The sequence below is a fragment of the Pistacia vera genome, unplaced genomic scaffold, assembly GCF_008641045.1.
Source record: "Pistacia vera cultivar Batoury unplaced genomic scaffold, PisVer_v2 Contig842, whole genome shotgun sequence".
NCBI classification, from domain to species: Eukaryota; Viridiplantae; Streptophyta; class Magnoliopsida; order Sapindales; family Anacardiaceae; genus Pistacia; species Pistacia vera.
Window position 1 is genome coordinate 6,824 of NW_022196715.1, and position 21,276 is coordinate 28,099.

The 21,276-nt window shown below is 31.7% G+C and overlaps 3 protein-coding genes and 1 pseudogene across 5 annotated transcripts; 3 read left to right on the forward strand and 1 right to left on the reverse strand.

Moving 5' to 3' along the window:
• Positions 1-285: 285 nt before the first annotated feature.
• On the forward strand, positions 286-7,124 carry LOC116118414 (oligouridylate-binding protein 1-like). Of its 3 annotated transcripts, XM_031404403.1 has the most exons (13): positions 286-366; positions 523-612; positions 1,334-1,395; positions 1,746-1,848; positions 2,038-2,114; positions 2,183-2,244; positions 2,329-2,416; positions 2,558-2,633; positions 2,765-2,795; positions 3,397-3,507; positions 4,292-4,377; positions 4,853-5,026; positions 6,434-7,124. In XM_031404403.1, exons 2-13 carry the CDS (start codon positions 526-528, stop codon positions 6,719-6,721), a joined length of 1,245 nt encoding a protein of 414 aa, XP_031260263.1. In that variant the 5' UTR covers positions 286-366; positions 523-525; the 3' UTR covers positions 6,722-7,124. The 3 variants fall into 3 exon arrangements, with proteins under 3 accessions (XP_031260263.1, XP_031260264.1, XP_031260262.1); XM_031404404.1 differs by lacking the exon at positions 286-366 and having other exon boundaries at positions 431-612; positions 4,295-4,377; XM_031404402.1 differs by lacking the exon at positions 286-366 and having other exon boundaries at positions 432-612.
• A 1,310-nt stretch (positions 7,125-8,434) lies between these two features.
• Positions 8,435-9,681, reverse strand: LOC116118411 (FCS-Like Zinc finger 13-like). The gene is made up of 2 exons (XM_031404398.1): positions 9,004-9,681; positions 8,435-8,917 (listed from the first exon to the last, which is right to left on the reverse strand). The coding sequence occupies exons 1-2, from the start codon at positions 9,564-9,566 to the stop codon at positions 8,758-8,760; spliced, it is 723 nt and encodes a 240-aa protein (XP_031260258.1). The 5' UTR covers positions 9,567-9,681; the 3' UTR covers positions 8,435-8,757.
• Positions 9,682-16,849: 7,168 nt separating this feature from the next.
• On the forward strand, positions 16,850-17,862 carry LOC116118418 (annotated as a pseudogene).
• Positions 17,863-17,865: 3 nt separating this feature from the next.
• Positions 17,866-20,601, forward strand: LOC116118410 (beta-galactosidase 15-like). The gene is made up of 10 exons (XM_031404397.1): positions 17,866-17,934; positions 18,041-18,129; positions 18,219-18,324; positions 18,432-18,519; positions 18,620-18,738; positions 18,843-19,198; positions 19,286-19,389; positions 19,474-19,583; positions 19,669-20,120; positions 20,217-20,601. The coding sequence occupies exons 1-10, from the start codon at positions 17,866-17,868 to the stop codon at positions 20,599-20,601; spliced, it is 1,878 nt and encodes a 625-aa protein (XP_031260257.1).
• The last annotated feature ends 675 nt before the right edge of the window (positions 20,602-21,276 follow it).

The following is a 21,276-nucleotide window of genomic DNA, read 5'->3' on the forward strand; positions in this document are numbered from 1 at the left end:
TATTATTATAATGATATTAAAAAAGAAAGACAATTCAATAAAAGCCTCTATCAATATTATTTTATTCTTTTCAACCAAACATTTTAATTATTTATACCTATTAATTTTAAAGGTATTGATATAACATTCTCCTATAATCTTCATCCTACATTTTCACTAATAAAACATTTTTCCAACTGAACGCACAATTTCTGGATTAAAATATATAGATTAACTGTGTTATCTTTTATGTCGTTGTCACAAATGTACACTTACGCTAAAAAATCAAAAAAAAAAAAAAAACAAAAAACAGAAGACATTTATATAGAATCCGCGCATAAAGAGAGTGACCCGATATCTCTACCCAGTCTTCTTCTCTTCTTCTTGGTACTAAATCTTGCCCTCTTCGAGGGTTTTCCTTTTTTCTTTTCTTTTTTTTTCTTTTTTTTTTTCTTTCTCTTTTTTTATTTAGTTTTAATCTTCATCTTCTTAACACTAAATCTCTCGTTAATCAAATCTTTTTAAAAAATCCACCTCTAGAAGATTATGCAGCAGCAGCAGAGGCTAAAGCAACAGACCATGATGCAGCAGTCTCTCTACCAGTATCATCCGGGTCTCTTAGCGGCACCTCAGGTTTTTTCCTTTTTCACACTTTTAGATTTCGGTTAAACTTTGTTTTTATTTTTTATTATATTTTTATCTGATTCTGTTTCTATTTATTAGTTTTGACAAGGGTATTTTGCGAGTAATAAAGGGTTCATTTATTTTCTTGCAAAAATTTGAATTCTATCTTATACAACTATTTGTTTTTGTGAGTTAGTAAAAAATCATTGTATTGTTGTGCTCATTATTTTGCAGTGAGATGTATTTGTTAATTTCGTTTCTGAAGTACTACTTAGTTATTTTAAATTGTTGGATTGGCACGTTTCCACTTGAGTCTTTCTATTGAGTGAAATTGTTTGTACTGTTTCTGCTTATATGGTGATTTAAAATTGTGAACAGTTAATATTGTGGTTCTTAAAGGAATGATTAAAGCAATGCTTAAAAGAATTGTAGCCTTTTCTTGCTTTAACTATACGGTTGTGGGCGTGTGTTGTGTGCTTTTCCCCGAGAGCTTATTGTAAGATTGAAAAACTGAATTTGAAGATGAGATATTAGGTTTTTATGGGGCTCCTCTTATGGTTCTAGGGGGTTTCCATTGGAGCATGGTTAATGGCAAGCTTAGGGAACTCCTTGATTTTTTCTTTTGATATTTGTGTTTGCCAAGCAAAATTACTGCGACTTTGGGTATTGTAGATACAGGAAATATTTATTTTTGCCCTTTTTTTTTTATATTTACATTTTCATTTTGCAGATAGAGCCTATCTTGAGTGGAAATCTGCCTCCTGGGTTTGATGCAAGTACATGCCGCAGTGTGTGAGTTTTGCATAGACATTGTCTTTTTCCTTTTGTTTTTTACCCTCCATGTCCTTTTGTTTCCTATTTGATTTGTTGTTAGATAGTTTATAATTTAAGGGAACTTTCTACATTTTTGCTTTCTAGGTTTAATTTCTTTGTATTGCGTTTAGTTGTTTTCCACTCTTTCCCACTCATGGAAAAGAAGTTTCTCCTTTTTGTTTTTTGGTCGTTTTAAATATATAGTTATGCAATATGATCTATGGTTGCTATACAATAATTTTATGATTTATGCACAATGCTTTTATTTTCTTTTACTTCCATTTCATGTTTACTAATGGGAATTTATACTTGATTTGTGGGAAATATAGGTATGTTGGAAACATTCACCCACAGGTTACAGAGGCTCTACTTCAAGAGGTTTTCTCAAATACTGGTCCCCTTGAAGGATGCAAGCTCATTAGGAAAGATAAGGTCATCTTTCAGTGTGAATTTTTTTTTATTCTCTGTCCCTAAATTCTATGATAATATTTACCATTTTCTTTTCCAGCAAGTTTGCCTCACTGCTTATCCATGCCTTGTTTTCAAATTGAATAGAAGAGGCTTTTTTGCTAGTTGTTCATCCTGCTACTGATGTGGGCTTTGCAATTCTTTTCTTTGCAGTCATCCTATGGTTTTGTGGACTATTTTGATCGTAGATCTGCTACTCTTGCTATTGTGTCTCTCAATGGAAGGCATCTGTAAGTTGCAATCCCGCAGAATTACAGTTAGATCTGCCCCGTTCTATATCCTTTTATATTTTTTGCAGGTTTGGGCAACCTATTAAAGTCAATTGGGCATATGCTAGTAGTCAGAGGGAGGATACATCAGGTTTATACATGTGTATTTACAATTGGTGACTGTGCTGTGCTTCTGATTTCCTAAAGCTTGTCCTAATTTAATACTGTAATTCAGGTCATCACAACATTTTCGTTGGTGATCTTAGCCCTGAAGTTACTGATGCTACGTTGTTTGCATGCTTCTCTGTATATCCTAGTTGTTCGTGAGTTCTTATTCCTTTTCTTTCTTTTATTGTTGCAGTAGTTATTAAATTTTTTTTTTTTAAATGATGGATTTATGGTGATTTGGATTTTAGTATACTTGCTAAATTATTGGAAGTTTGATTTGAATGTGTTGGTTCTAGGGATGCGAGGGTTATGTGGGACCAGAAGAGTGGGCGTTCAAGGGGTTTTGGGTTTGTTTCTTTTCGGAACCAGCAGGTACTTAAATTCTGGTTTGCATTTCGGCACTTAAATTGTGGTTTGCATTTCTTTATATTTTCATGTATAATTGTTATTTCCCCATTTTCTGGGTCCATCATATGATTATTATTAATTTTCTTCTTGGCCAGGAAGCCCAAAGTGCGATAAATGACTTAACTGGTATGCAAGTTTCATTCCTTCCTTGCAGTCTGTTTTTTTCTGGGATTTAGAGTACTCTTGCTTATAGTACATTAATTGTTTTTTGGGGTACTCTCTAGCTGTTCAGTATTTTATCATCTTTGTTGTGAAACAGTGGCTATAGTGAAAAATGGCATTGGAAAGTGGTGGGAAACATGACACAAGAGATGTGTAGTGTGATATTTTCAAGTTGATGAGTAACTTGACATTAACAAACATCTTCACTTGCACATATTATATTTACATTAGTTTTATCAATAACTGCTCATTTCTGTCCAATGGTCCCATTGTGTACCCTCTGATACGCCAGAATTTTCCTGGTTTATGGATGCATGAATCGTTGGATGAAGATGAGTAATTGATAAAATTACTTTATCCATATAGTTCTCCTAGTATGATATTTTACTAGTATCACTGAATGGATTATATAACAAGGAACAAGCCTTACCCCCTTCCCCCTTTCTTGAGACGTAATATGTTGCTGTTATAGTTGGAAATGATTTTTACTGGACATGTATCATTTTTAAATTTACATCCAATTTACTTTGAATCCAAATAACTTTGTCCTGTTTTTATATTGCAGGAAAGTGGCTTGGAAGTAGACAGATTCGGTGCAACTGGGCTGCAAAAGGTGCTAATGATGACAAGCAAAGTTCAGACTCCAAAAGTGTAGAGCTGGCATATGGAACTTCTGGTGAGTTTTGTTATGATTTGATAGTTACAAGCACCTCTGGTTGAAGATCTACTTCTAGAAGTTGTGAACTGTTCCTCAGCACCTTCATTTTATGGATTTTATCTTCATTTTTCCTCTTTAATATCATTTTTTGTTTTTAATCTTTTTGTTAGTGATACGAGAGGGTAGAGATTTGTATACTATGAAGTTAATCTATTTAGTGTCTGAACCCTTTTTTCCCATCTGTAAAACATGTATCCTCTTTTCATTATTGTTATTTCTTAATTTATTATTAAAGAATCATGTTGAATTCATGTTTGCTTGGTTGTGGCAAGTGAATGATTTTCTCTCAAGGCTCAAGAAGCATGATGTTGGCTATACTTGTATGTTATTAGTTGAAAAGTTTAATTTTTGTGCTGGCTATGGCATTTTGTAGCAGTTATTATTATTATTTTTTTAATTTGAAATTGCAAAAAGTGGTTTGCGTCCAAATCATTCTCTTCTTACTTGGATGTTTGTGTTTCAATTTGCACATGCTTGCATGCATACATACATACATACATGTATATATGCGCGTATGCATTCTTGTATGTATGTATTGAAACAGTCTAACTTTTGAAATTATGCAATTAGATCAGTCTTTGAGCTTATTGTTGTTACTAATGTGGCATTGAATTCTTTTGCCTGAATCAAGCATCAATTGTTTCCTTTCATGGATGCTTGAGATGTGATTTTTTACTTCTCTTGTTATCATGTTGAAGCATGAGCATGTATACTTGTATTTATGTATTTTTTTCTTATGCAGAAGACGCTCAAGAGAAGAGTAATGATGATGCTCCAGAAAGCAATTCTCAGTATACCACTGTCTATGTTGGCAATCTTGCTCCTGAGGTAGGAATTTATTTGCTTAAACTAAATCTTAACGGGAAGTTCATCAATTCTTTCCTTGATCTAAATTTACAGGAGTAAATTATGAATATCCATCTCAAACTTTCAAAGTCTGCCATTGGAAGAAAGATTCAGTAAATTGGTTGCGCTAGGCATACAAGCCAATTAAGATTTATTCACACAGCCATGTCAGATCTATCAAACCAGGAACTTGATTGAAATATTTTGACACATTAAATATCTCATTGCACAGATGATTAGTCCAAGATTCTGAACTAGTAGTTTCCAGGATAAAAATAGTAAACACCACTAGAACATTATTTGTTTGCTGGACTTCAGCTGCTCTTTTGGTGACTTGAATAAGATTCCAGAGGGGAATATTCATTATTGGAGGGAAGCCTATCTAGCAGTAATAAAAATAGATGGCTGAAATGAGCCAAGCAGTCTGCTCATCTCTAATTTGAGTAATAATTTACAGGTTACCTCAGTTGATCTCCACCGGCATTTCCATGCACTTGGTGCTGGAGCAATTGAAGATGTTCGGGTGCAACGAGATAAGGGTTTTGGTTTTGTAAGATACTCCACACATGCTGAAGCAGCTCTGGCTATTCAGACAGGGAATGCTCGGATTCTCTGTGGGAAACCGATCAAGGTACATTATTATTGATTTATCTTATTTTTTGAACGTGGAACTGTTGGCTTGTTTTGTGATTTACAAGTTGCTGGATTTGTTTCAATTGTTCAAGCATTGCAAGACCCACAGTTTTACTTGAATTGTGTGATTGAAGCATCCCCACATCATAGTTGGTTCTAATATTTTTTGTCAGTTAGTCGACTTTATTGGTAATGAACACAGATAAAATAGAGTACTGAGATGTTCAAATCTAAATTTAGGTTTGCCAACACTAGCTGCATGCCATTGCTTGCCCACCTTTTTATCTAATAGCCTGACCAAGATCTTTTCGTGAAGTGGACTTGTTAATTAATCAGAACCAATACAAAGTTTCATGATGTGCTATATAGTTTGGAGAGCATGATAAATGGTCTTCATTTGTAAACTGGAGCATAGGATATATTATGCAGCTGTAGCCTGATTACAAGTGCAGCTTTCTAATAAAATATTTGATGTTTCAATTGTTAAAGATCATAAAACCATTGATTCTTTGGACATAGATTGTTCTAAAACATTTTGATTAAAGTTAGTGAGTTAATTTTGCCTCCAGGACAATGGTTGTATGGATAGGTGTCTGGTGTGGTCAGTTATAGCCTTTATTCTTATTGTATTTGACATTTACATAACTTTTAATTAAAGTTGGTGAGTTAACTTTGCCTCCATAATACTGGTTGTGTGTATAATTGTTTGGTGCTTATAGGCTCTATTCTCATTGTAATTGACATTTACACAACTTTTTATTATAGTTATTATGTTAATTTTGCCTCCAGAATCTTGTTGTATGTTAATAATATATTGTTTCCTTTTTATCTTTTTACCCTTTTTGGGGGTTGAAGTGTGGGTTAGTGCACATCTACAAAATTACTACCAAAAAAAAAAAAAAAAAAAAAAAAAAAAAAAAGAAAAAAAGGGAAAATAATGAAATTAAGATCATATGTTATTATGTGGATAGTTTGTCAAATGTGTTGTGTTGTCTGTAAAGGGATTTGTGACTCTTCTGAAAAATTTTGATCAAATTGAAACGTTGTTTAGCTTAAATCTGTCAGTTTCAGATTTGTATAAAAATGTGTGGTGTTGTTTGTGTTGCTTATGGTATGTGAAGGTTGCTGATATTTTCTCAAGTAGAAAAGCATTAGTTGTTCTTATTATTTTTGGATTCAGGATAAATTCTGGTGAGAGGAGCCTCAGTTGATGCTAAAAATGAGTCGGCCATAGATATAATAATTTAATGGTTGAAAGAAATGATTATTACTGCTTTTTGTGGTTATTTATTCTTCTTCTTCTTCTTTTTTTTTCATTGTTATCTTCAATCAAATATGTTTTCTGTAGAGTTTACAAGTTCTTGATATACAATGGCATGATAGTCCAATGTTTTCTAAATTCCAGTGCTCTTGGGGCAGTAAACCTACTCCACCAGGATCCAGCTCAACCCCTCTTCCTCCGCCTGCTGCTGCTGCTGCACATATGCCAGGTCTTTCAGCGACTGATTTTGCTGCCTATGAGCGACAGATGGCATTGAGCAAAATGGCTGGTGTGCCGTCCTTAATGCATCCACAGGGTCAGCATGCCCTTAAACACTTGGGAATGGGAATGGGTGCTGCTGGAGGTAGTCAGCCAATCTATGATGGTGGGTTTCAGAATGTTGCAACAACCCAGCAGCTAATGTATTATTAGTAATAATACATGGAAAGTCCCTGTTACATTGGTGGCAGTAATAAGTATTTAGATAAGTTTAGGACTACGTTACCTCTTTTTTTTTCTCTTTTCTTTCCTCCCTTCTTGTAGGATTGCTGTGTTTCTGTTACCAAATTTGTCGTGTACGTGTCTGTATGGATAGTCTCTTTGTGTCTTTTCTTTCCTTTTAACATTTTTTGTTTTTTGTTTTCTGGGGCATGGTTATATATGAACGTTGTGTTATGTACTTTTGAACACTTTATCTTTGCCGGGCATAATACTTTCTACATGAAATGTTTTTGCAATTGTAAGAACGACATGTGCCCATTACTGTATGCTACTTTGCATCACAGATGATAACTTTGGGTTAAGATTTGGAAGAAGCATCTTCTTTTAAACTGGATTTTATTCTAAAGCCTGTCATATAATGATGTATTATTATTATCGTATTGTACGTTAATGTTGATTTGTAAAACTTGAAGTGAGAATTTTGTATACTTTCCCAAATAGGTAGTATAGGTTGTGAGTTAGTCGGAAGGCCTGTAAAAGTAGTAAGTAAGAAAATGGTAGCAGGAGCTGCCAATATCTTTTAGTTAAGGTGTTTGGCAGTTGCTGGGTAAATTAAGATTGGTAATCTTTTTTCGTGGTACAGGAAACGATATGGGAATATCTGAAATGTCATGGATGGAAGATGGATATGTGGTGGCTTGATTTAATCATTTTTGGTTTTATGTGATTTCTTCTACCAAGTGGGTCTGCTGTCCCTCTCTTACCTTTGTCGTAGACTGTTGCTTTAGTTTATGTTTGGGAACAAAATTTTGGTAATCTGTGTGGCCTTAAAAGTCCCCACCAGGTTCATTGCATCATTTCTATTTGGCTAAGTATCAATGAACTCCCTCAGTGTTTTCCGAATCTCTATTGACACCCCCCTGGTTTTAAAATTGTATACACACCTTCCATTCTTACAAGAGAGGTTGGAATATTAGGCATATGTCCTATTGTCCTTATCATTCTGTTTCGATTAGGTCTCTGTATCCTTTCATTTTAGGAAAATGATAGACTTACCGACTGGTGTGTACCGATTTTGTACACCGAATGACGTGGCAAAATCCTAACCGTTGATTAATATTAACTGATAATAAATAAACGGTCAGGATTGTGTCACGTTATTCGGTGCACAAAATCAGTACACACCAGTCTATAACTGTAGCATTACTCTTCATTTTATGTGTTTAATTTAATAATACCCAGGAATATTTTCATCCGTGTAGGAAGATATACAAAATTATGGTGGCAGTTTATGTACATGGTGAGGCTTACATATATTTTTCCAAACGTGGGAGTGTCAGAAAGTTTCAGCAAAGCCAAAGCATTCCATATTTATTAGGTTCAGGAACTTTCCCAGAAATGACTCTTTGAAGTTTGAAGATATTCAAAAACCTACTGCTAGGTGCAAGTATTGATCACAACTCCATCATTAGGATTTAATTATATCTACACTCAATCCAACACAACACTTAATTACAATGTCTAAATCAAGGACAGAAAATTAAAGTTTATCTCCGTGAATTAAATGATAAATTTTCATAATAATAGAGAAGAAGACATACAGCTACTGTGGAAGCTTTAGCTTTAGGTTCTCTGGTGAAAAGGGTTATTATTTTCTTAAATTTAATCTTCACAAGATAATCACTCCCACAAGGCAAACAAACAAAAAGGAGAAGAAAGCTTTTTTTAGTAACTAATGGTTTCCAGAAACAATTTGTTATTGTCTCTTCTTTAAGCCATATACTGCCCATTGATTAATCACCAGAAAGAAGATAAGAAAAACTCTTAACTCATATCAAACTTTATTATCTCATTACAACATAAACTTTACTGCTGCAACTGGGACAGGAATTGTTCTTGTTCTTGCTCTTGTTTTGGTTAAAATTAGAGCCGAGTAATTCTCATATATATAGTAATATATATAATAGTATTGCTTCTTATATAATTAAGTTGATTGCCTTGCTGCCAAAACTTATAGTGTAAAGATTTTAAATTGCAAGAATTCCCGTTAAGAAGATGTGATCTCTTGTGTAAGGTGAACTTGACATATCCGCAGACCTTGAAACCTCCGATCTGCAATGTTCTTTTCTCTCATCCATCATTATTTGCCTTGATCGACACTCTGTGCTACAAAATGCCTTTTCCCCTCTGTAAAAATTCACCAATTTCACGTTAAACATTTGCCATCATCACAGTAATGAAATGACAAAACCAATCATGGATAAAAAAATTACCTGTACATGTATATGTCTTTGCCATGGAGTTTTTTTCTGCACAAGTTACATGAACTCATAAACTCTGAAGTGGGATAAACTGATGTCTCTTCCACAACAACTCTCGCCGGCGATTCCTTAATTATTCTATCATCTCCACTGCTTATTTTACGTTCATCTCCGTCGTAATAAACCTTGGTGAAGGACTTGTTCGGTCCATGACAAGTCACATAAGTATAATCCTCCAAGCTCTCCATCTCACATCTATCACAATTTCTACCGGAACTAACCGGAATTGGACTCGATTTACTGAAGCTTGTAGGACTACACACAGCAAATTTAGCCAAAATCTCACGACCCCCATCACTACTACTACTACTACTACTGCACTTCTCTAGAGCCGCAACAATTCCCAATCCAACCCCACCTACATCATAACATTTTAGACCTCTTGGTGATTGAATTTTTAAGTCTAATGGGCCCCTTGGACTCGAACCCATATCCAAAAACCCGGCAGCACGGTTGCCGGAAACCAATAAAGCCGATAACTTTCCAATGACCGGACGGGGTCTGTTGCCCAACATGGCTAAAGAGTTTTGATGTAGCGAGAGTGGATTGAAGCAAGAAATGGAGAGATATAAATAAATCTCTAGAAAACCAAATGGTAAGAGGGTTTAATTTAAGATGGAGTGGGTGGAGTTAGCCCATAGGTTTGGTTTGGAATTATATGGTTATGATTGAGATTTAAAAAATAATTGAATTATTAAAATATTTATTATGTCTTTTTCTAATGATTGAGACTTGTTCTTGGGATCTGGCCTACCTTTGCCCACTGCTGTTTCACTTATATTTTATAGATTCCTTTACCACCACCACCACTAGCTAATCACTGTGGGTTTCGTGGTTCTTTTCTTTCAATTCTCAATAATTATTCAAACCACCCAGAACTTGGCTGACCCCACTGATTAAATGTTGGCCCTTTGAATGCGATGTCGTTTAACCTTTTTCTCCATTACTCACTGACCTTAATCATTTAGGTAAATAATAATTTGAAGTGGTTTTTATCTGGGAATAAATTCATACTTTATATTTATTCAAATTGGAATCAAATCTATTAACATGTCAAATTCTATTTTAGTGAGTTTCAGCTTTTTCTCTTCTTTTAAAAAGACAAAAAAAAGCGTGTTGGATTTTATAAGATTCTCACACGCCCAAAAAAGCATTAATTCTTCCCAAAAAAAAAATAAATTATAAATATTTGAGGGCAATAAAGTAATTTTTGTTTCAGAAAACGGTCGCCCACTGAATGAAGAACAGCAGAAAAATGATATGCAATGTCACTTTTATGAAAAGAGAGCTTTCTTGAATACCGGGAGCTGAAGGTAAAGCGACCAAGCAACTCTTCACATCTGTCCATCCATACGTGGCACCCGACGATTGAATTTTTTAATAAAACCCACGTGAAGTGTTAAGACTGTTAGTTAACCTTTGGGCTGAGTCCACACAGTGACATTGACCGCCCTGGCCCTGCTTGGCCCAAAGTCGTTTTATCTATTGATAATAATGATGCTGGAGGTGACACTGACCCACCATGCCTATGCCCATGCCCATGTTTTATTTTTACTTTTCAATTATTAAAATTTTCGTAGTTTTTGTAGTAGGGCTATTGCTATTAAATTATTTTACATTTTTGAGGTGTCAAAATGTCGACACCCCTTTTTCTTAAATAATTTTCTGAAACTGACATCACCTTTGTCTTTGGAATTTTATCATTTGTCGTTTTATCGGACCAATTACTATGAAATGGTCTTTTTAACTACCACATAATAAAGTCCAACGTAATAAATTAAGTACGGTGCTCGGTAGAGTTTAAATTTAGGTATAATGTAATATAACGAATATAAGATTAGCCTTGCATTGAGTGTGATAAACTCATTAATTAATCAAATTTTATAAGGTTGATTGATTTATTGAATCGGTTCAACTCGATATAATATATAGAATCAACTTAGAATAAGCTAAAAATATTTGATGAATCAACTTTGATGCTATTTTTGCAATCCATGTAAGACTTCGTTTAAATGAGTCAAGTCAAGCCAATCAGCCAATCTTACATTCTACTCCAAGCCCACATTCACAATAAAAACCAAAATATTATCCGTAACATATTATTTCAGGTTATTTACACTTTCATCTTTAAGGTTTAGAGTATATTTGCACTTATCTCCAATATTATGGGATATGAGCAATTTAGTCAAGTTAGATGAGACGTTTCAATAAAAAGACTATAATCCCCATGTTGTCTTATACATATATTATTAGAAAAAATATATATATAAAATTAAAAATGTTGAATGTTTTAAACATTTTATGTCGTTCACTTGAGTCTTTGTTTTGATGGATTTTTGTATTTAGAATTGTGATAAGTGATAATTAGATGATGTTTTGATTGTTTCATAATTGTGAGTTAAGCAGGTTTTATAATGTATTAAAAGCGGTTCACTTATATTTGAATATAAACCATTATTCTTATGAAATTTTGATTTTTTTTGGAAGTTCAAAAATACTTTTAACTTTTTTTTTTTTCATTTTATTCAAATCTAATAGTGTGTGAATAAAATAGTAGGGTATTATAAACTTTTTAATAAAAGTCTCACATGAATACATGATTGGATTAAATTTTTTGTATCACATAATACTGGATATAAGTGTAATATACTCTAAACTTTAAGCATGAAAGTACAAAGAACCTTTTTTTCTTTTTTAATTGCTTGATTTTTATATTACTCTTTCGTCCTACTTTATATAAGAAATGGCATCTCCCTTTATATAAGAAATCTTTGGAAATTTCTAATTGGGATAGAATATAGGCATTATCACTTGTATGAAATCAAAGAGGGCCCAACCGGGTCACTTCTAATCTCCATCAGTGATTATAAGGATCCATGTGAATTAGGTAATCTTATCATTTAAAATATTTAATTTAATTTATGTCAAATCATTTAAAATACAAAATGAAATGTCCAAATTTGATATATATAATAAGACTCTTTCAATCTAATAATAGTACAAAACACATGTTAATAGTATTTTATTCAATATCATATTTAATTAATTATAAATTTTTGGGTAAACATGTTGATGTTAATTAAAAATTGCTTGTTTTATTTTTTTATTTAATGTTGCCAATATTTTATATTAAGACGTTAAAGAAAAGTATAAAGAAATAATGATACCCAGAAATATAATGTTGATATCTCTATCTTTAAGGATATCAATAGCTTCGATTTCTTAAAATAATAAAAATAAAATAGAGAAGAAATGTGAATGGGTGGAATGAAAGCAACAACAGCTAATAAAATAATTTTAATAGATAAAGTAAAAAGAGGTGTTAATTTGTTTATGTGCAATTAAATTAAATAAATCTTTCAATGAATCACTGAGAAGGATTAAACTAATGAAAGGGATTAGTCCATCAAACGAAACTCCTGAGTAGGTGCGTGGTAGCAATCAATCCTTGATATGTATCTGTACAAAATATTTTATACCTTCAATATTATATATAGACTGCTTCATTTTCAAATCTCAATCATTGTTTATATTAGTGAGTGATTAAAATAAAATAAATAAAATTACAATCTTCGATACGTTAACTAACAATCGGATTAAACTATAACATTTATATTTTATAAAAAAATTTGGCAGTGTTACTATCAAAAAATAAAATTTTAGAATATTGGATTTTTTTTCTTTTGTTGTTTTTAAAACCAACTCAATACTCTTAAATTAGTTGAAATAAGTAAATATTTTACGGTAAATTAAGTAAAAAAATTGTATAAATAATGTGTTGTATATACTACATACAAAATTAATGTTATATTAGAGATGGTAAAGGTCCCCTTTTTCTGGGGATCCGCCCCGACTTGCCAGTACGGGCCAGGGATTCCCCTTTTTTTCAGGGATGGGGACGGGCCCAAGGACGGTTTTAATCCCCAACCTGACGAGCTGGGCTCGGGGACAGCCAACCCCTGCCCCGCCCCACCCCGTCTCATCCTGTTCCCATTTTTTATATTATTTCATTTGGACCAAGAGCTTTGCTGTGACAGATCTTGAGGCCCAAAGATAAATTTTGTGATAAAATGGTTGGTTATGACGTGCCATTAGTTTTGTGATTGTTGAGAATTTTATTTAATAGTTCTTTTTATCCAGATACACATTATAGAGAATGAATGTTTATATATGATTTAAAAAAAAATGTTAAAAGTGTTATTTTGAATTTGTTTAACTATGACAAATTTCTTATGTATATATAAATTTCATAGCACAATACTATTAAATATTAATTACAATAACAAATAATCAAATCCATATAGAAGTATAGTCATATTTAGCCTACTTAAAATCAGTGGGTTGAGCACGAAGAGTTTATGGGTTTGTTTAAACATAATACTGCACATACAATAATTTTATATAATATTTTTCGTATAACATGATATGATAAAAGATGATTGACCGATTTTAAATTAAAAATAAATTTTTATCCAATCAATTTTTTTCACATCATGTTGTATGAAAATATTATATGTATAGTATTATTTGATGATTAATTCAAGTAGGATGAGTTAGTGGTATGAATGTGGCTTGGGATTGATGTATAAATTATTATCTAGCATTTTATTTTTAATTAGATTTATTAGTTGTACTTAATTCGATACAAGCAAAATAATACATTTTATAATAGTATAATCAAGCCATTAATATTAAAAAGATAAAAAATCTTGAATGAAGATGGATGACAAGGCAATGCCATATCATTTGCAAAAAAAATTAAAAGTGAGATATTTATAATTTGAATGAATGTAGCATTATCTAAAATAAAAGAAGAAAAACTTTGGAAAATTTTGTCATAGAATAGCATCAGAATTTGATTAATTACTTTTATTTAAATATATAAATTTGATTAATTACTTATATTTAAAAGATTCATGCTAAAAAAATCACTTTTTAAAAAAAAAAAAAAAAAAAAAAAAAAAAAGGTAGGGGACAGGACGAGACCGAAGATTTAAAAATCAATGGGCTAGGCTGGGGATTCCCTGCCATCCCTGTAATGGGGATGAGTCGAGGACGGGCTTGGGTCGTAGGGACGAGGAAACCCTGCCCCGTCCGTTGCCATCTCTATGTTATATAAATCGGCATTTGTTATTTTATACTTTTAATTCAAGGATTAAATCCAATTAGTACCTTGAAGTTTGCAAAGTTAATATTAGGTCTAGAGTTTTGCCATATTACACAAACACTACTACTGCCATTAGTTTTAGCCGTTAAGTCTAATGGAAGTCCATGTTTGACTATCAAATTGACTAAAATACCCTTAAAATGAGAAAAAAAAAATTCGGTTAGTCATTGTTGATTTGACATTGGGTCATGCCAACCACACTAAATTGATAAATTTAGAAATTTGAGCACATAACATAATTTCTTTAACTAAAATATATTTTACTTCATAGGAAAATGATATTAATTTATATATTGTCAATAATGATAAAAAAAGTTATATAATTGACAATCACTTATTATTATATATATTGTCAATAAAGGCTTATATTGATTGCACCTTAATTGTGTTACAAAAATCTGATAAATTTTATTTAATAAAATAATATATTTTTAATAATTAACGGTTTTTTACTTAAGGTTTTTAATATTAAAAGAAGTACTTAAAATTATATTAAAATGTTATAAAGTGTATGCAAATAATTATGTGTTAGTCATAACTCTTAAATTAAAAATGGTAGTGGGTATCTTTAAATGTATTTTCACAAATTTAGTTCAAATTCAATTAAATCTATTCAATTATTAATAAAAAAAAAATATTTAAAAATATAAACATGATAGTTCATGAATTTTTTTTGAAAAATCATTTAAGATTATGAATGTAAAGGCTCTCTACCTAAATGGAAGCACATATAATGCCAATAAAATAATATATATATAATACATTTTTTGACAAATAAATTCTTTTCAATAATGGAGTAATAATGAGTCTATGATATTAAAACATTTCGCAATGCACTTTTTTTTCTTTTTTTTTTTTATTTAAACATGATTTTAGAATTGAATTACATCTTTGCTCTTCAAGGTGTTAAACTTAACGGCCAAATTTGACAGCAGGGGTAGTGTTTGCGTAATTTTGTAAACATCAGGGGTACTAATGGATTTAATACTTTAATTTAATGAACCTAACTATATAAGCAGGTCAAACGATGTTGTTTTAACTTGGGCCATAGTAGTTATCGCTTGATTCATAAAATATTTATTACTGTTTGTTATTACTATATTTATTCCATCTTAATCAATGTCATAATTAATTTATTGACATTTCGGAAAAAAAAATTGTCAGAATAATTTATACATTCCATTTAAAAACCTAACATTTATTAATAGAAAGAATATCCATTCCATTTGAAATTGAATTCATTTCAATAATATATTTATAGATTATCTTAATTTACTGTCATAATATAAGATTACCCTTTAAAATAGAATTAATAATTTGACATTGTTGTTTTGTAATTTTACTTGTCTTCATATTTTCAACTTTTTGTTAATTACAAATTCTCTTCACTTTATGTTAATCAATAGTATCAAATGATCTCTACTATAATCTCGATCAAATTCCATAATCTATTATTGTAATTGTAATTTATCTATTCCTCTAAATTGTTATTACTATTATTTTCTTTGTGTTTCTACTCGTTACATTTTTTTTTAATTATTTTTTTGTGAAATTTTATTTAATAATTTCGCAATTCAATGGTAAGAAGAAATTTTGAAAAGATATTTAATTAATAACTAACAAAAATAATAATAATCGTTTAGAGTTTGAGGCTTATAAAGCCTAAAAAAAATGGACCCGGCCCATTTAGGTTTAGGCATTTACCCAGTGACACTCTAAATTGAATCATACAACTTTACACATTAAAATACAAATTCATGAGAGAATTGATTTAATACAAATTTGTTAATTACTATATTATACTATTATTATCACATGTTGACTAGTATTACTTCTCTAAAATTAAAAATAAGATAATAAATTAGGCTATTTTTATTTCCAAATTTCTCTATTTTTTTTTCTTCGTCTTGAAAAATATTAGAGAATTGTTCACTTGATCATTTCCGATTTTAAAGACACAAAACCCAAGAAAATAAAATGAAATATATAAGGAAAAATTTAAAATACAAAAAAAAGGATCTTTTTTTATGTAATGATAAAGAGGCATTCTTAAATTAAAAAAATAAAATTTAAACTTTTTATCTTCATTTTTAAATTTAAATTTTGAGAACAGATAACGCAGAAAAGAATAATAAAGAACGATAGCTTAACATTCCCGATTTTATATTTATTTTTGGTAAAAAAAAAAATTATTTGTTAGTTGAATACGAGTATATAAAAATAAAAAAATAAAAAACCAGAAACATTGCGCTATTTGATTATCATTCAATGTATAAAGATTTATCTCCTGCAACGTCGACTCGACGAAGAAGAAATTTTATTCAACCACAACTAATTTTCAATAATTTTCAACTACATATGTATATATGTTCGATCTATTCTTATGTCAAATGTGGATTAATAATAATTTATGATATGATTTTTAATGTTTAGTTTAAATACGGCATGTATTTTTAGAAATTAGTCGAATCTCTCAATTGATTTATTACGAAAAGATTGTTATTATGATAGCGAATTCGTTTCACACTAGCTATATCCTTTCTTGGATTTCGGCTGAACTTTTCGTAACTACAGATTTCTACTTCTTATCTCAAATATTCAAACTAGTTCGTGTTTCAAGCATATAAATACATGGCTAAATCAGTTGTTTCCTATTATCTTCCAATGGCGACCCCAAGATCAATTTCTTATGCCTTTCTTCTCTGTTTCATTATTCAAACTGTTTTTATAAGCCTTTCAAGTGCTTATAATGTTTCCTCTGACGGGAGAGCAATCATCATTGATGGTCGACGTAGGGTTTTGCTTTCTGGATCAATTCATTACCCGAGAAGCACACCAGAAGTAATCTTTTATTTTTATTTTTTATTCATTGTTGTTTTTTCTATTGGATAACAAGTAACATAGGTTTTGTTAATATTGATTTACAGATGTGGCCTGACCTTATAAGGAAAGCGAAGGCGGGTGGTTTGGATGCAATTGAGACTTATGTTTTTTGGAATGCTCATGAACCATCACGTCGCCAGTATGATTTTTCTGGCAATCTTGATCTTATAAGGTTCATTAAAACCATTCAAGATGAAGGATTATATGCTGTTCTTCGAATTGGACCATATGTTTGTGCTGAATGGAACTATGGGTTAGTTAATTTCTATCAATTTAATTTCCATCTTCATCTTCACATAAATATTTTTATTATAATCTAATCTTCACTATCCAATTGATCAGAGGGTTTCCTGTGTGGTTACATAACATGCCTGGAGTTCAAGAGCTTCGAACCGTAAACGAAGTGTTTATGGTACGTGAATGGAACATTTTAACTCTTTTATAATATTCTCAGTGTTTTTTTTTTTTAAAGATTTGTGACGATATTTTTTTTTCTTTTTTGTTTTCTAGAATGAAATGCAAAACTTTACAGCTTTGATAGTGGATATGGTTAAACAAGAGAAATTATTTGCATCTCAAGGAGGCCCCATTATTCTTGCTCAGGTATTATACTAACCATTAATTTTTGTAAGTATTTAGTTAATTATATATGTTAATTTTTGTAACTGTTAAATTTTCGTGTTTGATAGATTGAGAATGAATACGGAAACATGATATCAAATTATGGAGAAGCTGGGAAATTATATATTGACTGGTGTGCTAAAATGGCTGATTCACTTGATATTGGAGTACCATGGATCATGTGCCAAGAGAGTGATGCTCCCCAGCCAATGGTATATATAAATATTTTTTTTTATTTTTTTTATTCACGTTTAGAATATTTTCTTTTGTTTTGGTTTTTTTAATTAATTGATTATTTTATTTTCAATTTGTTGTCAGATCAACACATGTAATGGTTGGTATTGCGATTCATTTACACCAAATAATCCCAACAGCCCCAAAATGTGGACTGAAAATTGGACTGGCTGGTGGGTTTTTCTTTATTTTACCTTGTTTTTATTGAATTGTTTTTATCTTATTGGTATCCTAAAAATTCATGTATTATTTTCTTTATTAGGTTTAAGAGTTGGGGAGGCAAAGACCCACATAGGACTGCTGAGGACCTTGCCTTTTCTGTTGCAAGATTTTTCCAAACTGGAGGCACATTCCAAAACTATTACATGGTCAGTTCTTACCGATTAAATTAGATTTAAACTTATTTTTAAACCAAAAAAAAAAACAAAAAATCAAAAATTGGATTGCTGAAACTCAGTTGGATTTCTGATTTCAGTACCATGGTGGGACTAATTTTGGTAGAACATCGGGTGGTCCATATCTTACTACAACCTATGATTATGATGCACCCCTTGACGAATTTGGTGAGTTCATAGTTCTTTAGCATTTTTATTAACTTCTAGTGTTACTTCATGCTAATAATCAATATTCAATTAGTAAATTATTTTTGTAAATAATTGATAGGAAACCTGAATCAACCGAAGTGGGGACATTTGAAGGAACTTCATAATGTCTTGAAGGCAATGGAGAAGACTCTTACCCATGGCAACGTTTCCACCACTGATTTCGGAAATTCTGTCACAGTAAGATTTATTTATATTTAACTACATAAAACACATATACCTCATTCCCCTTATATAATATTTTTAATTAGGAGCTTATTGAAATATGCAATTTCGATGTCCAGGCCACTGTTTATGCAACTGAGGAAGGATCAAGTTGCTTTTTCGGGAATGCAAATACCACTGGAGATGCTGCAATCACTTTCCAGGGAAGTGATTATGTTGTGCCAGCATGGTCTGTAAGCATTCTCCCTGATTGTAAAACCGAAGTTTATAGTACTGCAAAGGTGAACGCTCAAACATCATTGATTGTTAAGAAACCAAACCAGGCTGAAAACGAACCATCTTCTCTGAAGTGGGTTTGGAGTTCTGAGGTCATCGATGAACCTGTAGTTCAAGGAAAGGGAAGCTTTGCCGCTAGTTCACTTATTGACCAAAAAGTAATAAATGATGCTAGTGACTACCTCTGGTATATGACAAGGTAATTCTTCTCTTTCTGTGAAACTTTCATTTAAGGATTTATTCATCATATCACATGCTTTAATTCAACTTTTTGTCATTGAAACAGTGTGGACCTTAAGCCAGATGATATAATTTGGAGTGATAATATGACACTGAGAGTTAATACCAGTGGCATTGTACTTCATGCATATGTTAATGGAGAACATATTGGTAATTTATTTGGAAATTTGTTGTGAATACTTCTGATCTATATTATAAACTTTTATTAATAATTATTTTCTCTTATTCGTTCAGGTTCACAATGGACCAAATACGGTGTTTTCAAAGATGTTTTTGAGCAACAAGTCAAGTTAAATCCTGGAAAGAATCAAATATCATTGCTCAGTGTAACTGTTGGCTTGCAGGTATAATGCTAATACTAACCTATTTAATTAACAGTGTCAGTCTCTTTATATTTTATATATCCTAACATGTTGTTTCTCATAATAGAATTATGGTCCCATGTTTGACATGGTACAAACTGGAATTACTGGTCCGGTTGAACTGATAGGAAGGAAGGGTGACGAGAGTGTTATCAAGGATTTGTCTTCTCACAAATGGTCATACAAAGTTGGATTGAGTGGACTGGAAGATCAGAAGTTTTACAGTACAGTAAATACCAATAATGAGACCAGTGGTTGGTTTGCAGATAATGTTCCCACTAACAGTAGAATGACATGGTATAAGACTACTTTCAAAGCTCCTCTAGGAAATGATGCAGTTGTTTTGGATTTACAAGGAATGGGCAAAGGTTTCGCTTGGGTTAATGGTCATAACATTGGTCGTCACTGGCCAAGCCACCTGGCTGAAGAAGATGGTTGTAGCTCTGACGCTTGCGACTATCGCGGTCAATACGACAACAACAAGTGTGTCACCAACTGTGGTCAGCCTTCCCAGAGATGGTGAGAGCAATATACTTACTACAAGTTTTGGTTAAATTCATTTATGTTATGCTTTATATTTAAATTACGATTTCTCTGTTTTGTTTTGATTGATAGGTACCATGTGCCTCGGTCTTTTCTGCAAGATGATGTAAATACATTAGTGTTGTTTGAGGAATTCGGTGGTAATCCATCGCTAGTAAACTTTCAAACACTCGCTGTGGGAACAGCATGCGGCAATGCGTATGAGGAAAAGACATTGGAATTGTCCTGCAATGGGCGACCGATCTCTGCAATTAAGTTCGCTAGTTTTGGTGATCCACAAGGGACATGCGGTTCTTTTGAAGTGGGGACTTGTGAAGCTGAGAAAGAAATATTGCCAGTACTTCAACAGGAGTGTGTTGGAAAGGAGACATGTTACATTGACATTTCTGAAGATAAGCTTGGCAAAACTAGCTGCGGAAGTATTGTCAAGAGACTTGCTGTGGAAGCTGTGTGTTAGTAGTAATATTTAATAATTTAGATATAAACCCTTTTTTTTTCTTTCTTTGCTTTCGTTTTTAATTAATTTAGGACCAAATGCCATATTAGAAGTTTTACATTGTCTTATAGAAGAATATTTTGTCCTGAATAAAATGTGATTTTTGCAGTTACTATCCGCTAAATTTTAATATGTATTTCTGTTGCCTTGATTTTAATTTTTTCGTGAAGCCGTAGTTTCCTGGGTGCAATTTGACTAATGTGAGATGTTTCATAGTAGTTTCAATTTTGATGCCATGTTATACATTTTTTTTTTGTATGTCCATAAATGATTAAATTGTCAGTCATCTTCTTTAACATGGTAATAAATCTCTCAGAAATATTGATATTATTTTGGGTTATTTGTTATGCATGTTTTAGTAGATTGTTAATTATGTACAAATCATAATTTGATGATATATATATGCCAGGGTACAGCAATAAAAATTGTTTCAATACAATAGCAACGGTGAGATTCAAAATATAAAATAACTCTTCGTATCTATATATCTATATATATTTATAATCTTGAAGCATGATTTGTTTGATTGACAGGTATGATTTTGGAAGCTCTAGAATTGCTATATTTTGCCATCAAAAAGCTCTAGAATTGCTCCATCTTTGATATGTTGGAAATGTGGTTGACACTTGACTGTAT

What these genes read in the sequence shown, in the direction of transcription:
- LOC116118414 (XM_031404403.1), top strand. Translation starts at nt 526, where the DNA reads ATGCAGCAGCAGCAGAGGCTAAAGCAACAGACCATGATGCAGCAGTCT. An exon ending in GCTGGCATATGGAACTTCTG is followed by an intron (nt 3,508 to 4,291) that starts GTGAGTTTTGTT and finishes TTTCTTATGCAG; the next exon opens with AAGACGCTCAAGAGAAGAGT. An exon ending in TCTGTGGGAAACCGATCAAG is followed by an intron (nt 5,027 to 6,433) that starts GTACATTATTAT and finishes TCTAAATTCCAG; the next exon opens with TGCTCTTGGGGCAGTAAACC.
- LOC116118411 (XM_031404398.1), bottom strand. Translation starts at nt 9,566, where the DNA reads ATGTTGGGCAACAGACCCCGTCCGGTCATTGGAAAGTTATCGGCTTTA. An exon ending in AAAGACATATACATGTACAG is followed by an intron (nt 8,918 to 9,003) that starts GTAATTTTTTTA and finishes GAATTTTTACAG; the next exon opens with AGGGGAAAAGGCATTTTGTA.
- LOC116118410 (XM_031404397.1), top strand. Translation starts at nt 17,866, where the DNA reads ATGGCTGATTCACTTGATATTGGAGTACCATGGATCATGTGCCAAGAG. An exon ending in TGCACCCCTTGACGAATTTG is followed by an intron (nt 18,520 to 18,619) that starts GTGAGTTCATAG and finishes AATAATTGATAG; the next exon opens with GAAACCTGAATCAACCGAAG. An exon ending in TACCTCTGGTATATGACAAG is followed by an intron (nt 19,199 to 19,285) that starts GTAATTCTTCTC and finishes TCATTGAAACAG; the next exon opens with TGTGGACCTTAAGCCAGATG.